General features: G+C 36.9%; 2 protein-coding genes and 2 pseudogenes across 2 annotated transcripts; all 4 read left to right on the forward strand.

Moving 5' to 3' along the window:
- Positions 1 to 1,906: 1,906 nt before the first annotated feature.
- Positions 1,907 to 6,263, forward strand: LOC129354243 (proteinase-activated receptor 1-like). The gene is made up of 4 exons (XM_055023753.1): positions 1,907 to 1,977; positions 2,264 to 2,488; positions 5,391 to 5,566; positions 5,641 to 6,263. Exons 2-4 carry the CDS (start codon positions 2,279 to 2,281, stop codon positions 6,182 to 6,184), a joined length of 930 nt encoding a protein of 309 aa, XP_054879728.1. The 5' UTR covers positions 1,907 to 1,977; positions 2,264 to 2,278; the 3' UTR covers positions 6,185 to 6,263.
- Positions 6,264 to 7,523: 1,260 nt separating this feature from the next.
- On the forward strand, positions 7,524 to 10,661 carry LOC129354232 (ovarian cancer G-protein coupled receptor 1-like; annotated as a pseudogene).
- A 3,639-nt stretch (positions 10,662 to 14,300) lies between these two features.
- LOC129354233 (ovarian cancer G-protein coupled receptor 1-like) lies at positions 14,301 to 15,399 on the forward strand. The gene is made up of 3 exons (XM_055023748.1): positions 14,301 to 14,462; positions 14,637 to 14,812; positions 14,892 to 15,399. Exons 1-3 carry the CDS (start codon positions 14,301 to 14,303, stop codon positions 15,397 to 15,399), a joined length of 846 nt encoding a protein of 281 aa, XP_054879723.1.
- Positions 15,400 to 17,852: 2,453 nt separating this feature from the next.
- On the forward strand, positions 17,853 to 19,023 carry LOC129354234 (psychosine receptor-like; annotated as a pseudogene).
- Positions 19,024 to 23,034: the final 4,011 nt, after the last annotated feature.

Here is a 23,034-nt window from a genome sequence, read left to right on the forward strand (position 1 = left end):
ATTGGACATGCTTTTATAGTCCTGTTCATATTAGCTATAATTTTATTTAATCACTTCTAACTTAGTGCCTCATTAGTTTTGCCATGTTTTATGTTTAATACAGATGGAGTTTCAAACTGAGGGACGCGGGCCGTTACTGGAGACGTGGCGTTCTGCTGGAGGGGCAGATCAGGGCAACAGTCAGAAAGAACTGCCCACTTGGGATCCATGTGCACACTGAGTGGTGAGGGAGGGAGGGGAGGTTTTGGGCTCCTCACCAGGGGGATTGTCTCTTTCAATTTCATCTGCTTACATGCATATTGCTGCACTATGCAACCCCCTTGGGGTGGTGCAGACAGGAATGATGCTGCTGCAGCAGACACACAAACACACACACACACACACACACACACACCACACACACACACACAAACACACACACACACACACACACACACACACACACACACACACACACACACACACACACACACACACACACACACAATGAAATTTGGCTCCACAAAGTATTGACTCGGGGGGCTGAATACTTTCTCACAATGCCAGCTGTAAATGTGCTGCATAAATTAACTTGACTAGACTCGACAACGCACTAACAGGAAACATCATTTATTCATCAGATTTCCTCAATCATGAGTTTTTTTCTTGAAGGAAGCACTAAAGCCAGTGCATTAACTGCTAGTCTCCCTTTCAAAGCTTTAATTTAATGACTTTTGTGTGACCAGCTCTCCTAAGTGCTGCAGAATTAAAAGCTTATTTTGAAGCTTGGAAAACAGCAGTTTCCTTTCCAGCTGGCCAGTGAGACACATGTCAGGACTCTGGGAAGTATTTCTCTGGCTGAGCAAATTTAGCCAAGCTAAAGGTAAATTATCCACTTATTAAATTACTGGTTTGAAGAACATTGTTTATCATTTTAAGTTTTCTGTCTGTTGGTTTGCTTTACTGATATACAAATTATTTGATGTGTTCAATGTTGTAAAAGTGTTGAAACCTTGTTCATGCAAGGCATTGCATATGCATTGCTGTCACTGTTCAGCTCTTGGTTTTGCTTCTTTGCATAGTTTGAGCTTCACTTCCATTTTAAAATGCTGCCCAATTAATTATGAATTAAATGTTGCCTTGTTTTATCAAGATGTCATATTTATTGTGTCTTACAAATTAGATTTATTGTGACGTTCAGTTTTTGTCACAGAACAGAGAAACAACTTCTTCTGCTTTTGTTAATCAGAGTCTTATATGTAGGTAAATATTAGCCCAGAGTCATCTGAGATGTGATTGTTGTACTTTAAACATCTGAAAGAGACAAAGATGAAGGAAGAGAAAGAATAAGTTTTAATCTAAAGAGTTATTGTCAATGAGTTTCACATGAAATGAATGAAGCTCAGTCTGTTGAAACAGTGAAATCCTTTCTGTTAGCTGCAGGGACCCATCAGTCTCTGTTGATCCACCACTTATCTGATTGTCACAGTCCAGACAAAGAACCAACATGGCTGAAGAAGTGTTAGTAGAAGAGGCCAAAGCAATACATCCTGCATCCAGCATGCCCAAACTGGTTCCTGTTGCATGTTTCCATGACTGAAGCTTTGCTTCTTTAACACTTATTGAAGTTAAAGATGCAGAGAGGTGCTGAGTAACATGCATGACTCAAACTCTTTAACATAAAGAGGTAAATCATGCTTAAAGGTGAAACGTACATAGAAAGAGAACTGATAGGATATTTATTGGCACCATATGGCTGAACTGAGTTCAGTTAAAAGTTGTGTTTTTGACAACTGATACATTTAGTTATGATCTTAAAGGATGGTTCCTTCCTGCTGGTAAAGATAATCATGTTATCAAACCATCTGCTTGAAGCAGAGTCACATGTCATGGTCAGCCTGGTGTAGCATGCAAACACAGTGTGCACCGACTGCAGACCTGATGAGAAGGATAAACGGCTGAGAACGAATCATTTCAGCAGCTGTTAACTTTGAAAAGGTAAATATATTTTTTGTCATGCACAGAAATAAGGAAAACACATTCAGTCTAATGCTGCTGAGGAAAATTATATTCCATATGTTCAATGAGAAAACTGATAAAATATAACATTTACATCAGGCAACTAAGTAAATCTATTTGCATTTCAGTAAAAACACAAAAAATGTAAATACTCAACATTCTTTACAAAACAATCTCTATAGGCATTGATTTTTCTCTCACACTTAGTACAGATCTGAAGAGTTGCTAAAGGAAAATAAAGTCTCCATTATTCATAATCCTGCAGGTTTGACACTGAAGAATGGAGAATATCGTCGTCAGCAACACCTCATGGAGCAATGAGAGCATCTCCAACAACAGTGATGCATTTAATGCATTTAACAATAATAACGATTATGATGATGATGAATACAGAAACCTTGTTTTTCAATCTGTGGATGTGGTGGACTGGATCACTATTTGTGTTGGGCTTCCTTTGACTCTGGTGATTATATTTGCTCTTTTATCAATGGTAAGTACAAAATTACTACAAATCTTCTTTTATGTCATAAGTCAAGATATCATTACTAAATTATTCATCACTTTGCAAAAGGCAGGAAAATTCCCAATAAAATGTGAATTGTAAACTACTGAGCATTTGCTGTGAGCTGAGAGACGAGTTTTGACCTGCGTTTGCCTGACATGTTTCTCCTGACTGTATTGGCTGCTGATCACATGGATTCATTACAATGATTCCTGGTTCTGTAGCCATGAATTTTGTTCGGTAGTTCAGCTGCATCGTTTTCTCAACCTACAGTTGTGGTCAAAAGTTGCATACACTTGTGAAAAACATAATGTCATGGCTGTCTTGAGTTCCCAATAAATTCTACAACTCTTATTTTTCTGTGATAGAGTGATCAGAACACATACTTGTTTGTCACAAAAAAACAGTCATAAAGTTTAGTTCTTTCATTAATTTATTATGGTCTGCTGAAAATGTCACCAAATCTGCTGGGTCAAAAATATACATACAGCAACATAAATTGTCAATTTTGGTGATGTAGAGAGTTGTCTCAATCAAATTAGCTTCATGTCATGGTCTCTTCACTTCTTGTAAGTGATTCTGATTGACTACAGTTGTTCACTTCTCATGAGCCCATTGAAATAGGGCTCATTTGACCCTGTGATTAGATTCAGCCTCAAAAGCTACAATGGGAAAGTCAAAGGAACTCAGTGTGGATCTGAAAAAGCGAATTATTGACTTGAACAAGTCAGGGAAGTCACTTGTAGCCATTTCAAAGCAGCTACAGGTCCCAAGAACAACTGTGCAGACAATTATTTGCAAGTTTCAAGTGGATGGAACAGTTGTGTCACTGCCATGATCAGGAAGAAAACGCAAGCTATCACATGCTGCACAGAGGAGATTGGTCAGGATGGTCAAGAGTCGACCAAGATTCACCAAAAAGCAGGTCTGCAAGGATTTGGAAGCTGATGGAACGAAGGTGTCAGTCTCCACAGTCAAGTGTGTTTTACATCGCCATGGACTGAGAGGCTGCCGTGCAAGAAAGAAGCCCTTGCTCCAGAAAAGACACCTTAAGACTCGGCCGAAGTTTGCTGCTGATCACATGGACAAAGATAAAACCTTGTGGAGGAAAGTTCTGTGGTCAGACGAAACAAAAATTGAGCTGTTTGGCCACAACACCCAGTAATATGTTTGGAGGAGAAAAGCTGAGGCCTTTAATCCCAGGAACACCATGCCTACTATCAAGCATGGTGGTGGTAGTATTATGCTCTGGGGCTGTTTTGCTGCCAGTGGAACTGGTTCTTTGCAGAAAGTAAATGGGATAATGAAGAAGGAGGATGACCTCCAAATTCTGCAGGAAAACTTAAGACCATCAGCCCGAAGGTTGGGTCTTGGGCGCAGTTGGGTGTTCCAACAGGACAACAGGACACACATCAAAAGTGGTAAAGAATGGATAAACCAGGCTAGAATTAAGGTTTTAGAATGGCCTTCCCAAAGTCCTGACTTAAACCCCATTGAGAACATGTGGACAGTGCTAAAGAAACGGGTTCATGCAAGAAAACCATCACATTTAGCTGAACTGCACCAATTCTGTCAAGAAGAGAGGTCAAACATTCGACCTGAAGCTTGCCAGGAGCTTGTGGATGGCTACCAAAAGCGCCTAGTTGCTGTGAAAATGGCCAAGGGACATGTCACCAAATACTAATGTTGCTGTATGTATATTTTTGACCCAGCAGATTTGGTGACATTTTCAGCAGACCCATAATAAATTTATGAAAGAACCAAACTTTATGACAGTTTTTTGTGACAAACAAGTATGTGTTCTGATCACTCTATCACAGAAAAATAAGAGTTGTAGAACTTATTGGGAACTCAAGACAGCCATGACATTATGTTTTTCACAAGTGTATGCAAACTTTTGACCACAACTGTACATAAAAAGAGAAGTCTTTTGCAAAAGGAGAAGGCACAGCAAACCACTTCCTCAAGGCGTCTGCCATGCGTTCTGACTCTCTGCATCAGAAGTGGACCTTTATTTCACAGCATAGCAGGAAAGGAATGTGGGGGGAGGACAAAGGAAGATTTACACACAGGCCGTTTAAGGAGCATCCCAAGATAAGAAGCAGCTTCAGCTCCAAGGCCTAACAAGTTCCTTCTCTCTGGGATGTGAATACTAAATCTATGAATGTAAAACAAACTAGTAAAACTAAAAATGTAAGAATGATAACAAAACCTAATTATTCTAACAAATACTATTTCTGTTCTGTAATTGCTCAAGGCGGTCTGTTGTAATTCAGTAATTTATTCACTAAGGGTGAGTCTGAAACCCGTCATTAAGATGCAGTTGTTGTGGAAAAGCTGGGTTTCCTTTCAGGGATCAAATATGAACTCAGAAATAGCATCCTGTTGATTGCTTGGTAATAATGATTCAATTCTTAAATATTTTTGAAATATTTACTCAACTTCACCTATAAAATGTTACTATTGCTGAGAAAAAGACTTTCTAATTTGCATTTAATCATTCTAATAAACATGAGAAGTGAATGCTGGTGTGAGTATCCATGTAAATGACATTGCTGGAATGCTGGGAATGCTGGGAATGGCTGCTCTGTGTTAGAGTAACAGGGCGTCTGTCAGTTTGAGTTGTTGGGTGACATCCAGCTGCAGCAGGTCTCTTTCAGGGTTGGAGAACATTTGGAGGAGCCAGAGTTGATCTCCAGCTCCGGCCATGAATGTTCCTCTATCCTCCTCCGCTGCTGAGCGGACGTTCTCTGATATCAAGCAAATAAAAATACATGTCAGGAATACAGCAGGACAGAAGCTTCTCATGTTGTGTTTGTACAACTAGAATCTACTAACTACATGCATTTGGATTCTGTCTTTAGCTCCTTTTCTTTTTGTCCCCCTGCAGGTGAAAAAAGATCCTGTTGCTCCAGTTTACGTCCTCAACCTTCTGATCTCGGATCTCATCCAGCTCTGCAGCAGAATCCCTCTGATGTTACACGGAGGCTCTAATGTCTTTCTTTATGCTTTCCGGCTTGGCTTGATAACCAGTGTTGGATTCATGATGTGTGTTTCCCTGGAAAGGTAACTATCTGCATTTCTTCACATGTGTGTTTCTGTAGTACATCAATGCCGACCACATTTGTCTTTGATTCCAGGTATCTGATCGTTGCCAAGCCGCTGTGGTACAGATTTAGAAACAACCTGACGACGTCTGTGTTGGTCTGCGTTGCAGTCTGGATCCTTTCTGTTATTTTTATCTTCAGCGTTTATCTTCCGCTGGAACTAAAGACCAGTGGAACCATATTGGGTGTGTTTCTCCTCCTCCCTCTTCCCTTGTTCATCTTCAGCCTGGTTGGGACCATTAAAGCTCTGTCTGAAAGTCGCAGTGTTGCTGCTGAGGAGAAACATCGAGTCTTTTCAGTCCAGGTTGTGGTGTTGCTTACATATATATTACTTTTTCTGCCAGTTATATTGTGTTTAGTTTTGGAGGAAATTAGGGAAAATGTAATTTTTCAAGCTTTGGCTGCAGTTTGTCAATGTCTAAGTCCTCTTGCAGACTCAGCTTTGTATGTTTTTCTGAGGAAAAATGCAATTGATAAGATTTTAGCTTCACTGTGTTCCTGTAAAACATCTGAGGATCAGCAGATCAGCAGCACTGATGATGATAACATGTCTGATCTGCACACTACAGCTGTTTAAATATTGTATATTTATTCACAGATGGAATATATTTACATCTTACTTTCTCAGACTATTGTTGTGGATTTCTTGCAGAAGAGATTGCTTTAATTTGATATATTCTGAATTCTTCATGGTTCTTTTATTAAAACCCAACAACTGAAGAAATTAAAAGCTTCACAGCTTTTGTATTTCAGAGACTGAGTGCCTTTTCCATTTACCTTTAAAGCCCAAAGAGCCTTTTATTAGAGCTAAAATATGTAGAGGTCAGTCTGGAGACCTGCCTCTTGACACTAACACTGATGTTAACAATCACTATTTAGCTGAATATAATGACGTTGCTGTTAACCGATGCTAATCCTTGACATGACCTTTGACCCCAGTTTGTTAGAGGAATGATGTGCAAGATGAGCAAGAATATTATTTTTCTTTTCAAAAAAGTTATTTGTGAAGAAAAATGAAAGCCTGATATTTTAGGTACATAAAGACATTTTTATTCATTTTCTTTCATAATCGCCATTTGTTTCTGTCGTTGTTTATCTTTGTTAGTTGTGAATTAAATATTCCTGATTTCTTAATATCATGATATTTCAAGCTTTTTAAATTTTAATTTAATTTAACTTTTGAAAAAGTCCCAACTTTTCTGGCTTTTAGGTTTTAGTACATCTTTTAAATAAAATGATATGATGATGTTTGTCATTTCTGACTGGACACAGACTGATTACTTCTTGTTAGTAGAAAAAGGCAACATTATGAAATGTTCAAGTGTTTTAAAAAGAAAAACTGAACCTAAAATCTTCCTAGAAAATATTCTATACACGGGAGTCAAACTCCAGTCCTCCAGGGCCTGGCTGTCCTTCAGGTTTTTGATGTGCCACAGGTACAAAACACTGGAATCAAATGGATTTATTGCCTCCATCTTGTGTAGATCAGTTATCCAGAGCCTTAATGACCTAATTATTCTGTGCAGGTGCTGCAGCAGTGCATCTAAAAGTTACAGGACTTTGGCCCTCCAGGGCCGGAGTTTGGCGCCTGTGATTGTGTAAATGGCTCCCCCTTGTGGTTGTGGCTAATCTAACACAGGAACCAAAACTAAAATTGAGGCATGAAGGAAAAAAGCAGCTTTTCCATGTTTGTCCATCCATAGTGACAGCTGAAAACCAGCTTCCATTAAGTTGCTTTTTCCTGCTGCTGAATTTAAATTCTTTTGTTTACAGCTTGTGAGAAGCATTATTCATAAAAAGCCTGTTGACGACCAGGCAGGCGGTGAGGAGTACAACCTGATGTTGTCGGACCAAAATGACAGCATGTTTTTCGGGTCAATAAGATGGCTGAGAGGTGAACATTGCGTTATGTCGCGATGGCAGATTATACATGTAAATGACTTTGAGCTGCCTTGTTACTGAAATGTGCTCAGTAAAATGATCTTACATTATAATAAATCATTACAGGTGTGAATGCTAGTCAGCGGTGTTAGAGTTCGAGAGCAACCAGAGAGAGAGAGAGTGAAAGAAGGGCAACAGCAAACACCACAGGGAGTCAACTGAAAGTGTGGACTTTGAGAAAAACTGGGAATAATTAAGATGTATGAAAAAAAAGCAAACACACAGATTTCTTAAGTTGACATTTATCATGTCAAGCTGTGCATTGAGTTCAATGTCAGCTGACGTCACTAACATTTGATCAAAGTTAAACATGCACACACCACTTCCTGGGTACTTGCCTGTATTTTGCTGTATGAAAAAATATTATATCTTAGACCACTGTGTAGCCAAAATAGCTTGCTTAGCATGGTCAGAGTAGATTGCAACAGACACACACGCAAAATGCACATGACACTGTGTAACATGCAAACCGTGAAGAATCAACCACCAATACACACTGTGAGAGTTAGTGAGTGTAACATCTGCAACAATACTTCAGAAATAACCAACATCAGCAGGTGAGACTGATCAACACGGGAAGTATTTCCAATTATTGATAAGCTCCACAGTGCAACAAAATAAACTCCACATTCTCACACTGATAAATCTGCATGTACCTTTGCATTTGTGTGGTTTGTTATCTGTTAAACTGACGTGTGTTCACTTAGTCACCTCACACAGTTTCAGTGGTTCCTGCAGTTCATCAAACTATGACTTACTCTGCACTCACCTAAAGGTCAGTTTGTTTTCTGAAGGTTTCTCTTACGGCTTTTATTGGTAATAATGCTCTTGTTTCTTCACACATGTTCTAGTGGTAAATTATGCGTTGTGGTATTGATCTATTTATTTAGCCTGACAGGACAGATTTCCTGTTGCAGGAGAAAATAGGGCTTCATTTCAGAAAGCAAGGCTGACAAGCTCTGAGCAGAAAACTGATGCTGTGAGTTACTCTGGGCTTTCAGTTTCAGAACAGAGGCTCATTTTAGAAAGCAGCGTTATTGAAAACTCAGAATAAGTATTGTGGTTCGTATGCATAAGCATACTTTTCTGATCTCAGAAAGTGAGGTAGCCATTACCTTGAGTCATGTTAGTGCTGCAGCAGACTCTTGATTCTTTTCAGTGGACACAAAAAATATAAAATCCATTTTTCATGTCCAAATGAGTAAATGAGAAAATCGTCGTCATTGATTTATTTGTGAGGGGAAAAAAAACATAATTGCACAAATATTGATTGAAATTGTTAGTATTGGAGTTAATAATCAGATACAAAAATGTTTTGTGAGATTTTTTTGGTTTCTAACACTATTTCATGGTTAAACACTCCTTTCTGTACCACCAATCTACCCAAAATTCAGGATATAAGAGTAGATGAATTGTCTTGCTGATAAATCATGTCCTGTATGATACATGCAGATAAGATATCACGTAAACAGCCCTGTCACAGATGCAATGACTGCACAGCAGGGGTGCAAATGATCATCTGACTGTTGATGTAAGCAATCCACATGATTAGCAGAAGTAGAGGATCCCCAAACCAGATTTTGCTTAGGACCCCATGGAGACTTGGGCCGGCCGTGGTGCCAGCAGTTCATCCAGTAAATGATGGGTCGCTGGTTCGAGTCTTGCTCCAACCGTCTCTGTTGTCTCTTTAGCCAAACCTGCTGACACTTCAGAGACAGAAACAGGTTTGAAACACCTGTTTCAAACTGCCCAACGGCAGCGTTGGACACAAAGTAGTAACTTTCCATGATCAGCTTGTGAATGACTGAATGGAGTGTGAAGCACTTTGGGGTTTATCACCCAGGTTCAGCTCATTTACCATCTACACTCTGAGCAGCAGTCCTTTAAATGTAACAATATTGCAGGAACCAATCTCTATTTGTGAAGTTCTTTGTTGTCTTTCTTCACGTTGTCAATGGAAAATGTTCTCCAAAAACAGATTTCACACCAGAGGCCTCTTCATTAGACGAAAGTGACATGTCCAACGAGAGCTTTGAGGAATCCAACATGCACAATTACAACTTCGATTTTACTGTGTATGCACACGTGGGGCAGCTGATAGCTGCAAGCATTGGACTTCCTTTGACTGTAATTGCCATCTTTGCAGTTTATCTTCTGGTGAGTAAATAATAAGAGCAGTGAGCAGTCCTGATTCTGGGTGTTTGTCAGATTAAAATAATAAATGATGTTTTGAGCCCAATCTGAACTCTAACCCGTTTACAAGACATATCTGTGAACATATTTAAATTTCCCTGCAGATAAAAAAAGATCACGTCACTCCAGTCTACATCATCAACCTTCTTCTTTCTGATCTGATTCAGCTCTGCTGCATGGTTGCAGAGAACTTAGTTAATGGTAATCTTATCGTCCATTACACCTACTTTTATGCTTTGATGGTCAGCATAGGATTCATGGTGTGTGTCTCTTTGGAAAGGTGACTATCTGATTATACTTATCTAATTTTTCAGATATAATACTTTATAAATGTGACGTTCTTCATAGATGTCTAATATTCATTTCCCTTCCTGCAGGTATTTAGCCGTTGCCTGGCCGTTGTGGTATCGCTTCAGGCGAGACATCAAGACTTCTCTGGTGGTTTGCATTGTCATCTGGATGCTTCCTACTTTCTTCATCCTTTTCATTTTATTAAAGTTGGGTTTTCAGGTGGTCGGATTCTTCTGTGCCGTCTTCCTCATCCTGCCATTGCCTCTGCTGACGTCTTCCTGGTTGGGACCATTAAAGCCTTGTCTGCAGCCCACAGTGTGTCTGCTGATGAAAAACGGAGAATCTTGGCTATTCTGGTTGTTGTGCTCCTTACTTACACAGTTTTATTCTTTCCCAGTATCATTTGGTTTTTGGTCAATGAAACCAGAAATCTGAATGTTTTTAGCAATATAACATTCATATTGCAGTCGTTTAGTCCTCTTGCTGATTTGACTATGTACCTTTTCATCAGGAAAAGTGTAATAGACAAACTTCTGATCTCAATTTGTTGTTGCAAAATGTCTGATGAGCAACAGAGGGGCAACACCAGTACAGACAGGCCAGATGTTTCGACAGACCAGGAAGTATAAATATATTTTTTCCAGGCTGTTGCTGATTGAGAATGTTTCTATCAGACCTGTTGCTACACCCCTAGAAACTTTAGAATTACGAATATTTGAGACTTTTTAAATGTTAGATGTTAGGGAAACCATGTACATTGCTTATGGTGTTAAAAATGCTGGGATATTTCAGGAAAAATTAAAAATGCTTTTTCACTTGATTGAAGAAAGTTCTGCTTTCATCTGCCAAGAATATTCTCTCTCTGGATCCACATTTTGACTGGGGCGAGCTTCAGCTTTCAGCAGGACAACCACCCTAAGCATAAAGCCAGGACGACATTAGAATGGCCCAGTCAAAGTCCAGAACTAAACCTAATCGAGAATCTGTGGCAATGTCTGAAAACTACTGTTCACAAACACTCTCCATCTAATCTGACTGAGCTTGTGCTGTTTCACAAAGAATTGTCGAAACTTTCAGTCACAAGATGAGCAAAGTTGGTAGAAATAAACCTTGAAGACTGACAGCAGGAACAGCAGCAACATCTGGTTCAGCAAAGTAATGACTCATGTGGGCGGCATCTTGTTTCACATCAGTTATTCATAGGATTTCCTCAATACTGAGCTTTTTTTCTTCAAAAAAGCACTAAGGCTAATGCATTAACTAACTTTAATTTCAAAATGTTGATTAATGCCATTTGTCCCTAAACCAGCTCTAAACAGCTGAAGTTGCAATACAGCAGTTTTCTTGTCAGCTGGCAGATGCCAACATTTCTCTGGCTGGAGCCTTTTGACCAAATCTGGCTAAACAAAAGCTACATTTACACTTATTACATTATCAATTCCTATAATATTGTTCATCATTTTTGGTTTCTTGTCTGTTTGTAACCTTGGTCCAGGTAAAATGAATGGATGTGTTTAATGTTAGAAAACTAAACATTGCTGTACTTTCCAAACTGTTGCTTTAACAAACTCTTCAGCTGATCCAGAGTGTTGCAGCAAAACAGAGTCTGATTCTCCTTTGCAGTGCATTTTCATCCATTTGCTTCTTTAAAAATTGATGGCAGTATATAATAGCACTGGTTGCATGTTAAGTCTTTATTCACATACAAAGCAGAATTTGTAGGGCAGAGTTTTAAAAAGCAGTTTCCTTTTTGGTGGTGAGACACTGACACCAAACCATACCAACTTTATTTATAAAGCACTTTAAAACAACCACAGCTGTTACAAAGTGCTGCACATAAAATAGATAAAAACAAATAAAAACTCTTACAGTTTAAAACAAACATACAATGTAAAACTAGACACAACGCTGGCTTTCAAAATGAAGCCGAAAACATGAATGACAGAAAGAGTTTCAACTCATTAAGTCTTTATTTTGTGGATTTTATTATTCTACATTTGTTGTACATTTTTATGTAGCTTTTATTATGGATTTAACTTTTTTTCCTTCTTTGTCTGCCATATCTTAAAGCTGTTGTTAATGTTGACAAATGAATTGTATATGAACGTTATAAGCCTTCATCTTAATTTGTTGATATCTTGGTTTTGCTTTTTTTTGCATAGTTTGAGTTTCACTTCCACTTTAAAATGCTGCCCAACTAATCATGAATTAAATTGTTGCCTTGTTTTATCAAGATGTCATTATTTATTGTGTCTTGCAAATTAGGTTTATTGTGATGTTCAGTTTTTGTCTCAGAAAAGAGAAAAAAACTGAATCTCAAATGCAGGTAAAAATTCACCCAGTCATCTGAGATGTGAGGTTGTTGTACTTTAAACATCTGAAAGAGAAATAATCTCATTCAGAAACACATTTTCTATCACAAGATATATTATTGTTATTAACTGGATGCAAAGGTATAAAACTAAAGGTAAGATGAGAATTAAATTTGACACAAGTTGGTTCATGATGTGAGTTTAAAAAAAATTGTGATCTTAGAAGATTCTGTCTTCCTTTTTCTACAGAAAATAGAGTTATCACATCATCTGTGTGTTCATTTTTATGTACAGAGTGCAGAATGTTGAGTTGAGAAGGATAACTGGCTGAAAACAGGAATCATTTCTGGACATTTAAACTTCGAAAGATAAAAATATATTTGAATAGTGAGTTTATTGAGTTTAATTTCATGGAACTGCGATGTAAAATTAGAAACAGCATTTACCTTCATGCCAGTATAATAAGGTAAAAACTGAGCACATACTTTACATTTGGATAATTTTGCACTCATAACTTTCAAGAATTACAATGTGTTATCTTTACCTTATGCTTTATTTTTGTACGAAAAAAGATTCCTTAAAAGAACTTTTCTTAGGATTTCTCCTTATTTATTTCTTACAATTAATAAATAAGTTCAAGTCTTCCTTATTCATTATTTTGCTCTTGCAGGTTTGATATTGAAGAATGGAAGATTCCCTCATCAATCAGAACATAGCCTCTGCTTCTGACACTAAATAAGACAAAGTGAGAACATCCAAGCCCAAAGTGACCATTAGTGATAGAACCACTGGGCTTCTTCACACATAGTCATAATTATAAACTAAATATCAAATGTGGAAGATGTCATTTTGTGAAACACTTCTACCTTCACTTCCTCTATGTTCAGAACCCGTTTCATCTGACCACATCTCTTTTCACTTCAGAAGCAGGAGGAGAACAAATAAAGTTTTTATAGTAAAATAGTCATTTTACTATAAATTAGTTCAGGTCTGTTCATTAAAAGCAGTGCCATCCTTTCTAGTGCATTAGCTGCAGAGAGACTAACATAAAGCGAGACGCTTCAGTGTCTCTGTTTAAAAAAAAGTTTAAAAACCACATCTTGAGTCATAGCCCACCAGCTAACATCACACAAAGGAGGGTGGAAGAACCACCATGGTGATGAAGCAATGTTCATCAATATTAATGTGAAACGTTTCCATGACTCAATTTTTTATTTTTTAAAATTAAAGAAAACACTTACAGATGTGGAGCTGCTTGCTGACAGCGGAGTCCCAAAACATGAGTGGTTTAAATTGTTGAATGCGAGTTAGAAAAGGTAACATAGTAATTTAAGTTAAAATCCATTTTCTTTTGTTAAAAACATTCAAAGGATATTTCCTGCTAATTGGTGCTGAACTAAATTCAATTGAAAGAAGTTGGTTAATGAAAACTGAAACATTTTGTTGTGATCTTAGAAGATGTTTTCTTCCTGCTGATAAAGAAAACAGACTTATCACATCATCTCTGCGCCCATTTCCTTTAATACAGAAGTCATGCGTCATTGTTCAGACGTTCGTTTGTAAGCAGAATGTTCAGACCGCTGAGATGAGAAGGTTAACTGGCTAAGAACAGGAACCGTTTCAGGATCTTTAAACTTTGAAAGGTAAATATAATTTTTCTTTGTACAGAAAAAAAAGAGATTAATTTAAATATTAAATATTTAATTTAATATTTCTCTGAAAAATATATTTAATTTAATAGAACTGCTTAAACATCATTGTTTTCAAGAATTTTTAAAATCTAGAACATTTTATTTTGTACTTAAAACACTAAAAATGTTTATATTCTTGGCAAAACATCCTTTTCCAGGATTTTCCCTTAAAACAGAAAATGAATACTAGGTTTCTGAGCTAAGCTAAGAGAAAATGAAGTCTCTGTTATTCATTATTTTGCTCATGCAGGTTTGATATTGAAGAATGGGAGATTCCCTCAGTCACAACGTCTTCAACTCCACTGATGGATCCAACAGAACCAGTAACAGTTCTGATGAGAACCAGGTCTTGTACGCGGTAAATTGTATCACTATTGTCATTGGATTCCCTTTGACTCTGGTGGCCATGTTTGCTGTTTTATTAAAGGTGAGTTCTTGGTAACTTATATTTAGATGTATATTTTGTATTAATATTACTTCTCTAGGAATGCTTATTCAAAAATAATAATAATAACAAAACAAATTGTGGAAAAAGAATCAAATAATTTGCAGGAAGTTGGAAGGAAATCTTCTGTTTGTTTTCCTTTTGGTTCCCCTGCAGGTGAAAGAAGATAATGTTGCTCCAGTTTATATCTTCAACCTTCTGCTTTCTGATGTCATCCAGTACTGCAGCAGAGTTCCTATAATATCTCGTACTTCTAATGAGTCGTCTTTTTGTGCCTTCGATTTTGCCATTACAGCCAGCATTGGATTCATGATGTGTGTCTCCCTGGAAAGGTAAATATCTTTTTATATGTATATTGTTGTTTCTGTCGTTGCGTCAATAATGTCTGACTGTGCAAATCTTTTATTCCAGGTATCTGGCCATTTCCAAGCCGCTGTGGTACAGATTTAGACGAAACATCAGGACATCTGTGTTGGTCTGTGTCATGATCTGGATCCTTTCTTTGTTTTATAATCTTAGCCTGTATCTCCTTTTGGAGTTTCATACTGTAAAAGTCATCCAGGCTGCTGGTCTCCTCCTCCCTCTGCTCTTGTTCATCTTCTGCCTGGTCGGGACCATTAAAGTTCTGTCTGAAGCTCGCAGTGTCTCTGCTGATGAAAAACAGCGAATTGTTTCCATCCTGGTTGTGGTTTTGTTAATATATGTTCTGCTTTTCATCCCCAACATGATGTATTATCTGTTGAAAAACAACTGTGAAAATTCAATCTTCTGGACTGTGGTTACGATTGGACTTTTTCTCAGTCCTCTTGCAGACTCGTCTTTGTATATTTTTCTGAGGAAAGCTGCATTTAACCAGCTTGGGACCTCATTGTGTTGCGTAAAGTCTGAGAATAAAGAGATCAACATGTCAGCTTTTTGAACTACAGGAGCTTAGCTGCCGTCAATGCACAAATATCATCACTTTCTTAAAGTATTCTTATGGATGATTTGTGAAATAGATTGCTATGAGACGTTATGTTTTGCTTTTTTTAAAATAATCTTTTATATTTCCTCTGAAAAACTAAAACTCAACAACCTGCTTGATTTTCAGAGTTGTCTCTCCTTCTGTATCTCAGACATTTTTAAATTGTTTGTCTTTGCTTTCCTCACATTGATTGTAGCCAAGCACAATATTTAGAAAGTGTCGAACATTTTCATGTGAAAAGGTTTCTGCTACCCAAAGTTGCTGAAAACAGTAAAAAAACTTTATTTATTCAACTGTAACGTTTTTGCAATTTAATTGATTTTGAATCACAGAGTCTGTCTAATAGCAACAATGCAGATAAATAAAATTAGTTGGGATTTAATTGAAATGTTTTTGTTATGGAAACTCAACATTTATGTTTCTAATGGAAGAAGATCCTAAAAATGTAAGATCCTTTTTCAGCCATAATAAGAAATTGATGTGTAACAGATCTATTGCTTATTTTCTGCAGCAAAAAATAAACGATTTTTGATCTCAGATCTGAAATCAGAAGTTAGAAATTCATTTTGATTTCTTCCTGCTGTGAACTATCAATGTGAATCTGTTACACTGTGATGGCTTTTATATGTCAGGTTGTTCAGGGACATGTGGGATAAATTTAGCCTCTAATTTGCATATTAATCTTTAAAGTCTTTTCGTCTTTTACTTCTGTCTGAAAATGTTGGAAATGTTGGCAGTTGAAGGTGGAGCAGCTCCTCAGTTTTTTTGCCTTTGATAATTTTTTCGGGCCTTTTGGAAAGCTGCTGAATGTTCAGTTTCACTGAGCATAATTTCTACTCTTTATGGATTATTTCAAAAATGTTGGATTTTGTACTTTATTTTCTAACCTACAAGCTGAACCAGAGCAAAATGCCTCCAAACACTTTGACATGATCTGATGAAATATTCTAGTTTTAAATATCAGGTTTTTATAAACTCTGACTGGACAATCATCATAATTCACAGAAATTAGCGCGCATCAGTGTACTTTAAATCTATATAATGTGTTTCACCAGTAATAAAATTATTGGAGTAAATGTGTTTTTCCATATTTAAGTTTATTGAAAGGACTAATGTACAACTAAGTCTGACTTGTCTTAAAAGAAAGTCTAAATAATTTCAAAGGGATTTTTCTGTATAGATTTTGAATCTTTGTTCTTGTTTTGTTGGCTTGACTTCATATCTTTTATTCACATATGCATGCTGGGAATGCAAATTGAAATTATGTAAATAAATTTGCTTATTGGAAGGCAAATACTTCTTGGGCAACAAGTATGATGACTGTAGGTTCATCACTGAGAATGTGTCCAAGCTGCAAGAATTAGGATCTCAAGGAGAAACGTGAGTAGAGAGGAGATATGCTGCAGAACATGAAACCTGTGATGTAATATTTCTGTACCTCTGAAAGGAGCAGGACTTTAGGCATCACTGCAAAGTGACCTTCAGATGAAACATCTCATCAGAAGACATATTACTGCTCATCCTGTGCGAAATAAAGATGGATCCAGTGCAATGAATCTGCAAAGCCAGTAAACTGAGACAGCAGCTTTGTTAGTCATTTCTGACACAGGCGGCTCTAAGATTAGGAAACATTTTGGAGGTGTCAGTTTTGTGAAGCACTTCTCAAGTCACTTCCTCTCTCTGTGTTCAAAACTCTGTTCACCTGACCACTTTGCTTTCACTTGTGCAAGATTGAGGAGATTGAGAGGAGAAAAATAAAGGTAAGACGATTATTCTCAGTATGTTTTAATTTAAATTAAATAAGGTTCCAGGATCCCAGGTTGTTTGGTTGACGTTTGCTTATTTCTGTCTTTTATTTAGATCAACCAGGTTTTTGCTTCACCTGCTTTCAGTCCTTTCTTAGTTATTCTAGTTTCAATATTTAGTTTTTCTTATTTTGGTTAAATACATTTTCAATCCCATTATTCTTTAATTTGGTCTTTTTTAGTTTCTAGTTTTTTTCTGTTAATTTCTTATCTCTCGTTGTTTCTTGTACTCCAGCTCCATTATGTCTCCAGTTATTCTTTATGTTAGATTCATTTCCTGGTCCCTCGGTGTCATTCTGAAGCTCGTCTCTTGCAGACGTTACTCACTGCTTCCTTACATTTCTGCTTCACTGTTCTTTGATTTTATCTTTATTTTTTTTTTAACCTGACCTGGTTTTTCAATCCTTGTTTCTTTATTAAACATTTTCATCACCTACTCAACATCTCTGTAATTCTGCATTGGAAACTTTAAATATTGACAATTAAAGTTTCAAGGATCCGAGGATTTTTTTTTTAAAAATACTTTTCTGAACTAAGTTTAAAGAAAAAAACAAGTTTCCATTGTTCATCATTTTGTTCATGCAGGTGTGACATTATTGAAGAATGGAAGATTTCAACCTCAGCAGAACTTCAGGGAACCAAAGCGTTAACCAGAGCACAAATAACAGTAATAATGTATTTGTAGCAGTGATGAATTGGACCACTCTCATCATTGGACTTCCTTTGACTCTGGCGTCCATATTTGCTGTATTAGTAATGGTGAGTATTTGTTCACTAAGATCAAGCTAAATAGCCCTTTGATTTTTTTCTATGATTGTTTTATGATTTTTGGCTTTATTTTACATTCTCGGTTTCAGTCTGATTGCTCAAAAAAAGACAAAAATCACATTATATTTGTGGATGAAGAATAATCTAAAAGTTGCAGAAAGTCAGGAAGAAATGTGATGTTTTTATTTCCTTTTCATTTTGCAGGTGAAAAAGGGTCATGTTGCTCCAGTTTACATCTTCAACCTTCTGCTTTCTGACGCCGTCCAGCTCTTCTGCAGAATTCCTATGATAGTTTATGGTCACAATAAGTTCACTGTTATTGCCCTCAATTTGGGCTTGGCAGCCAGTGTAGGATTCATGATGTGTGTCTCCCTGGAAAGGTTAATATCTGTATCCATATACATTGTTGCTTTTTGTGACACTATGACATCAGTAATAAACAGGTATCTTTTCTTCCAGGAATCTGGTCATTTCCATGCCGCTGTGGTACAGATTTAGGTGAAACATCAAGACATCTGTGGTGGTTTGTCTGATAATCTGGATATTTTCTGTTCTTTATGTCCTGATAAATCATTTCATTGAGGAAATGAAGACAAAAAGCATCATTAGTGCTGTTCTTTCTCTCCTCCCTCTTCCTTTGTTCATCTTCTGCCTGGTTGGGACAATTAAAGCTCTGTCTGAAACTTGCAGTGTCGCTGCTGATGAAAAACGTCGAATCATTTCTATCCTGGTTGTGGTGTTGCTTACTTATATGCTGCTTTTTCTGCCATGCACAGTATTTGTTCTGTTAGAAGGAGCAAAGGAAAATCAAACCTTCTATACTGTGGTTCTGATTAGCATCTATCTTAGTCCTCTTGCAGACTCAGTTTTGTATATTTTTCTGAGGAAAACTGCAGTTGATCAGCTTTTGACCTCTTTGTGTTTCTGTGTAACGTCTGAGAATCAGGAGAGTCTTAGTCGTAACACACTGGATGACGACACGTCAACTCTACAGACAGCAGTTTAGGTGCCACTGATGCATAAATATTGTCCAAGCTGACTTTCTCAAAGTATACTCACGGATTATTTGCAGGAATTTCTTTTAAACTATATGTTTTGAATTTTTCATGACCCTTTTATTTCCTTCTGAAAACTAAAACTCAACAACTGAAAAATGACAACCTGCTTGATTCTCAGCGTTGTTTTAGCTTCTGTACCTCAGACAGTTTTAAAAAGATGTTCATAAGACTTTTATCTTTGTTTATCTGTTTGATTAAAACAGGGACAACATTCAAAAAGTGTCAAATAATTTCAAGTGAAAAAGTTTCTGTCAACAGAAAACAGGAAGACTACTTTTATTCATCTGTAGATTGAACCAATTCAGTTGCCAAACCTAAACTAAGGCTAAAAAACCAACGACTCCAAAGCAGGACGGACGGCTTGAAGTTGAAGTTTTAGGTTTTTAATTCTGCAAACATGAACATGTGCTGTTAGTTTTCCTCATCTCCAGTGTTCGTGAGGTGATTTATCTTTTTCAACTAACATCTTTCCGGCTGTGATGAAGCAAAACTGCAGTTTATCTCCTCAGAAATCAACAGAAACCAGAAACTGTTCATGCTGTTCATGGCACCACACAAAAAGGGAAGCAGAGAAATGTTAATACAGCTTGTGTTTTTGTAGCAACAGTGACTTTATATACTGTAAATATACTTTTTTTAACATTTCTGGATTCTCCACTGCTGATCATCATATCACCATAAAACATGAGGTTAGTCTGTCATTTTTTTCATGGAATTCAGAAAGATGAGATGCAGAATCTTAAATGTGTTGGTAGTTAAAAAATGGATGCTGAGTGTTTGTTGGGGATTTGTGATAATAAATCTGCTTCCTGAAAAAACAGTGTAAAGTTTGTTTCTTTAATCCAACAACTTTTTATTTCATAAATTAAATACCTTGCCTTGTCAGACCATGTTGCACAACGGCATTACATCACAATAACACGTGACTATGACTTTCAACATCCTTTTTAAATATCACTCTATATTTACATTTAAAAATGAAACTTTGCAGAAGTCAAAATGTCTGTTTTAGTGTTTCCAGAAATGATGCTACAGGACGATGCAGTTTGGTTTTACAGAAGATACCAGAAGGACCTTGAAATGGAAGAAGACTAAATTGTTTGCAATGTTTGGAAAAATGTTTGATCCAAACTTTTATGAAACTGCTGGTGGCTTTGTCAGTCCAGAACAGAAACACCTGAAACCAAGCAGGTAAAAGTTTTAATTATTAATCAGAAAAATTAATCAATAATGATCAGAATAATAAACATTTTGTCTGTCGTGACATTTTCAGATTATAAAGTAACACAAGCTCAATGACATTTCAATGTAAATGAGCTTCACATTGAAATCTTCATTTTATAGAACAAGAAGATTCTATAAAATGAAGATTAAATTTGTTCATTTCATTTCAAGATATTTTTCTTTTGATCCAGTGTCATAAAAACAGATTTGGACAAAATGCAGACCATGTCTGGCGTCTCAAATATATGTATTTTGAATTATTCTAAAGTTTCACACATCCCATCACCTTCACTCTGCCCGTTGTACATATATTGTCCACATGATGTCGCAGTAGAGCAAATGAAGCTCATGAGTGAGTCATGTGATGGAAAACCTCAGAGCATCATGAAGCAGAGACATAAAGCTTCTGAGAGGGAGACGAACAGAGGACATGGTGAACTGTGACCTGGTAAAACAACACAATTCATGTAATCATCAAAGGAAATAATAACTGTTAAAACTTTGGCTGCAGCTCCACCTACTGACACTCTTCCTGTTCCCCATGTTTGGCCCTGTGGTCAATTTGATGCCACTCAGTTACACTCAGTCTCTTTTGCAGATCCATGAACTCTGGTGGATCTGTTGGAGCTGGTGACAAGAAAACTTAAAAAGCTTCTCATGTCCTTCATTCAGTCAACTGCATGGCCCTCAGTTTGGTATCAGGCAGGAAGTCTGAGTAGCTCTGAGGTCAAAAGCAGCCATGCCTGCTGTTGGCAACTTCCCCTCAATGACCTTTGGCCTTTGTTACTGAACGAGGCATGTTGTGTACAGGATGAACTGATGTGATGCATCAACCAATGAGAATGTATGTGAGGGAAGGTTTCAGATAAATATCCTTCACTCGCCCTCATGGGGAGAGTCAGGAGTGACAGCAGCAGAGAGACAGACAGAAGGAAGTCTGGATAATCTGATAACTAAAAACGATAATTTAGTTTAGTTTCCTGAGACCTGAAAATTATTACAGATCAGAATATTGACTTGTTTGCAGCTTTATGTCCATATGTTTGTCCAATGAAATTTGTTCTGCTTTTATGAAGGTTATAAATGCTTTCACTCCATCGCAGTCATTTCTGTCAAGAAAATAATTAAATCTAAATTCTTGGAGGACTGAAAAAAACCAAAACTTTGCAGTTCTGGTTGTATTGAAGTCTCCAGCAGAAAAGCAACACGGTCTGTTATAATACCAAATCATGCATTTAAAAACTGCCAAGGTGACTTTTGGATGTCAGACATTTTTGCATATTTTTGTGAATATTATTATCTACACACCTTTCATTGATGTTACATTCAAAACTCTGTGGAAACAAACAGTTCCAGAGAAGGAAGGAGCATAAAAGTGAGCTGAGTATTCAAATAAGAAAGAGATGTGCATTACAGGGTTTGCAAAAATTTTTTGTGGAAACAAACTGCATGTTGTGTCCAGTGGTAAATTCTGCAGACTGTTGATGCAGAGAGCAATCCTTCAAACACCAGAGGAGAGAAATCATCTAGAAGGAGCCTGACAGCTTTCAAAGGTAAACTATTTTAATATATTTTATTTGTATTTTAGCTGTTTATTTTGAGTAAAGCAAAAATTCTAACAGCATTTTAAGTTATTTCATTTTCAAATAAAATTTTTGAAAATTTTGAGGAAAACTTTTTCATATCCACTCGGTTTTTATCAGAACTAATTGTTCTTTTTTATTCATCAAAACCAAATCCTTGATTAAAGCTTGATTTTATATCTTTTGTTGTTAAAAAGTTTAATACTTTTGCTTACATTTTTATTTTGAAAGCAAAACTTCAGCTTGGATTTCCCCAAGCCTCTCATCACAGAAGTACTGCGGTGAGTTATTTTGAGTTACCTCACAAAGTCTGGCTCCAAAGTGGGTCGAATGCAGCAGTTTTCAAATTTGAGGCCAGATTTGATGTTTTAGGTGCAGCATGCAGCAGTCAGCATCATCGCATGGCCAACATGTTCCACATGTTACTTTAAAAACACACATTCATCTTTACGCACTTAGCAGTTTTTATTCAGTCTTACATCATCACAACCCATTAGACTCTAGGAGCCATTATTTAATCAGATTTCCTCCTAAATGGTTTTTCTTGTGAAAGCATTAAAACCAACGTAATAAGAGATAATTTACCGCCTTAAGAGCGCTCAGTTTCTTCAAATCAATCAATGCTACAGAAACAAAACATGATTTGATCTCAGAACAGAAGTTCCCTGTTCATAGCTGAATGTGAGAGCGTGTTAAAGAATCTCGGTGGCTGCATAAATCTAACTAACTCTGGACAAACAAAATGTAAGTTATGCTCTCAGAAGACTATTATTGCTAATAACTTTGTTTGTTTTCTGGTCATTCTGCTGTTGAGGTGATGGAAATCAAGTTCCTGAGAGCAAATGATTCATGTTTTTAAGGTTTAACTGTTACAAGCTGGAATCTATTGTTTTATTTCTTTGTTATACTGTGTGAGGATTGTTTAGTGCTTGATTGAAATGGGAATTCATGTGGTTTCATCAGTCAAAGGACATTTTTTCAGACGATGAACAGGGATGAAGATTTCCGATTCAGTTCAATACTGTGGATTTGCATTTAGGTCTGCTGCAGCAGTGAACATTTGGTTTAAATGCAAATCCACTGGACCCGGAAGATAAATGCCTTACATATTGATCGAAGCAGATTCCCTGAACTTCACACAACTTGAAGCAC

This window comes from Poeciliopsis prolifica, unplaced genomic scaffold (genome assembly GCF_027474105.1).
Source record: "Poeciliopsis prolifica strain line A6 unplaced genomic scaffold, Auburn_PproV2 SCAFFOLD106, whole genome shotgun sequence".
NCBI classification, from domain to species: Eukaryota; Metazoa; Chordata; class Actinopteri; order Cyprinodontiformes; family Poeciliidae; genus Poeciliopsis; species Poeciliopsis prolifica.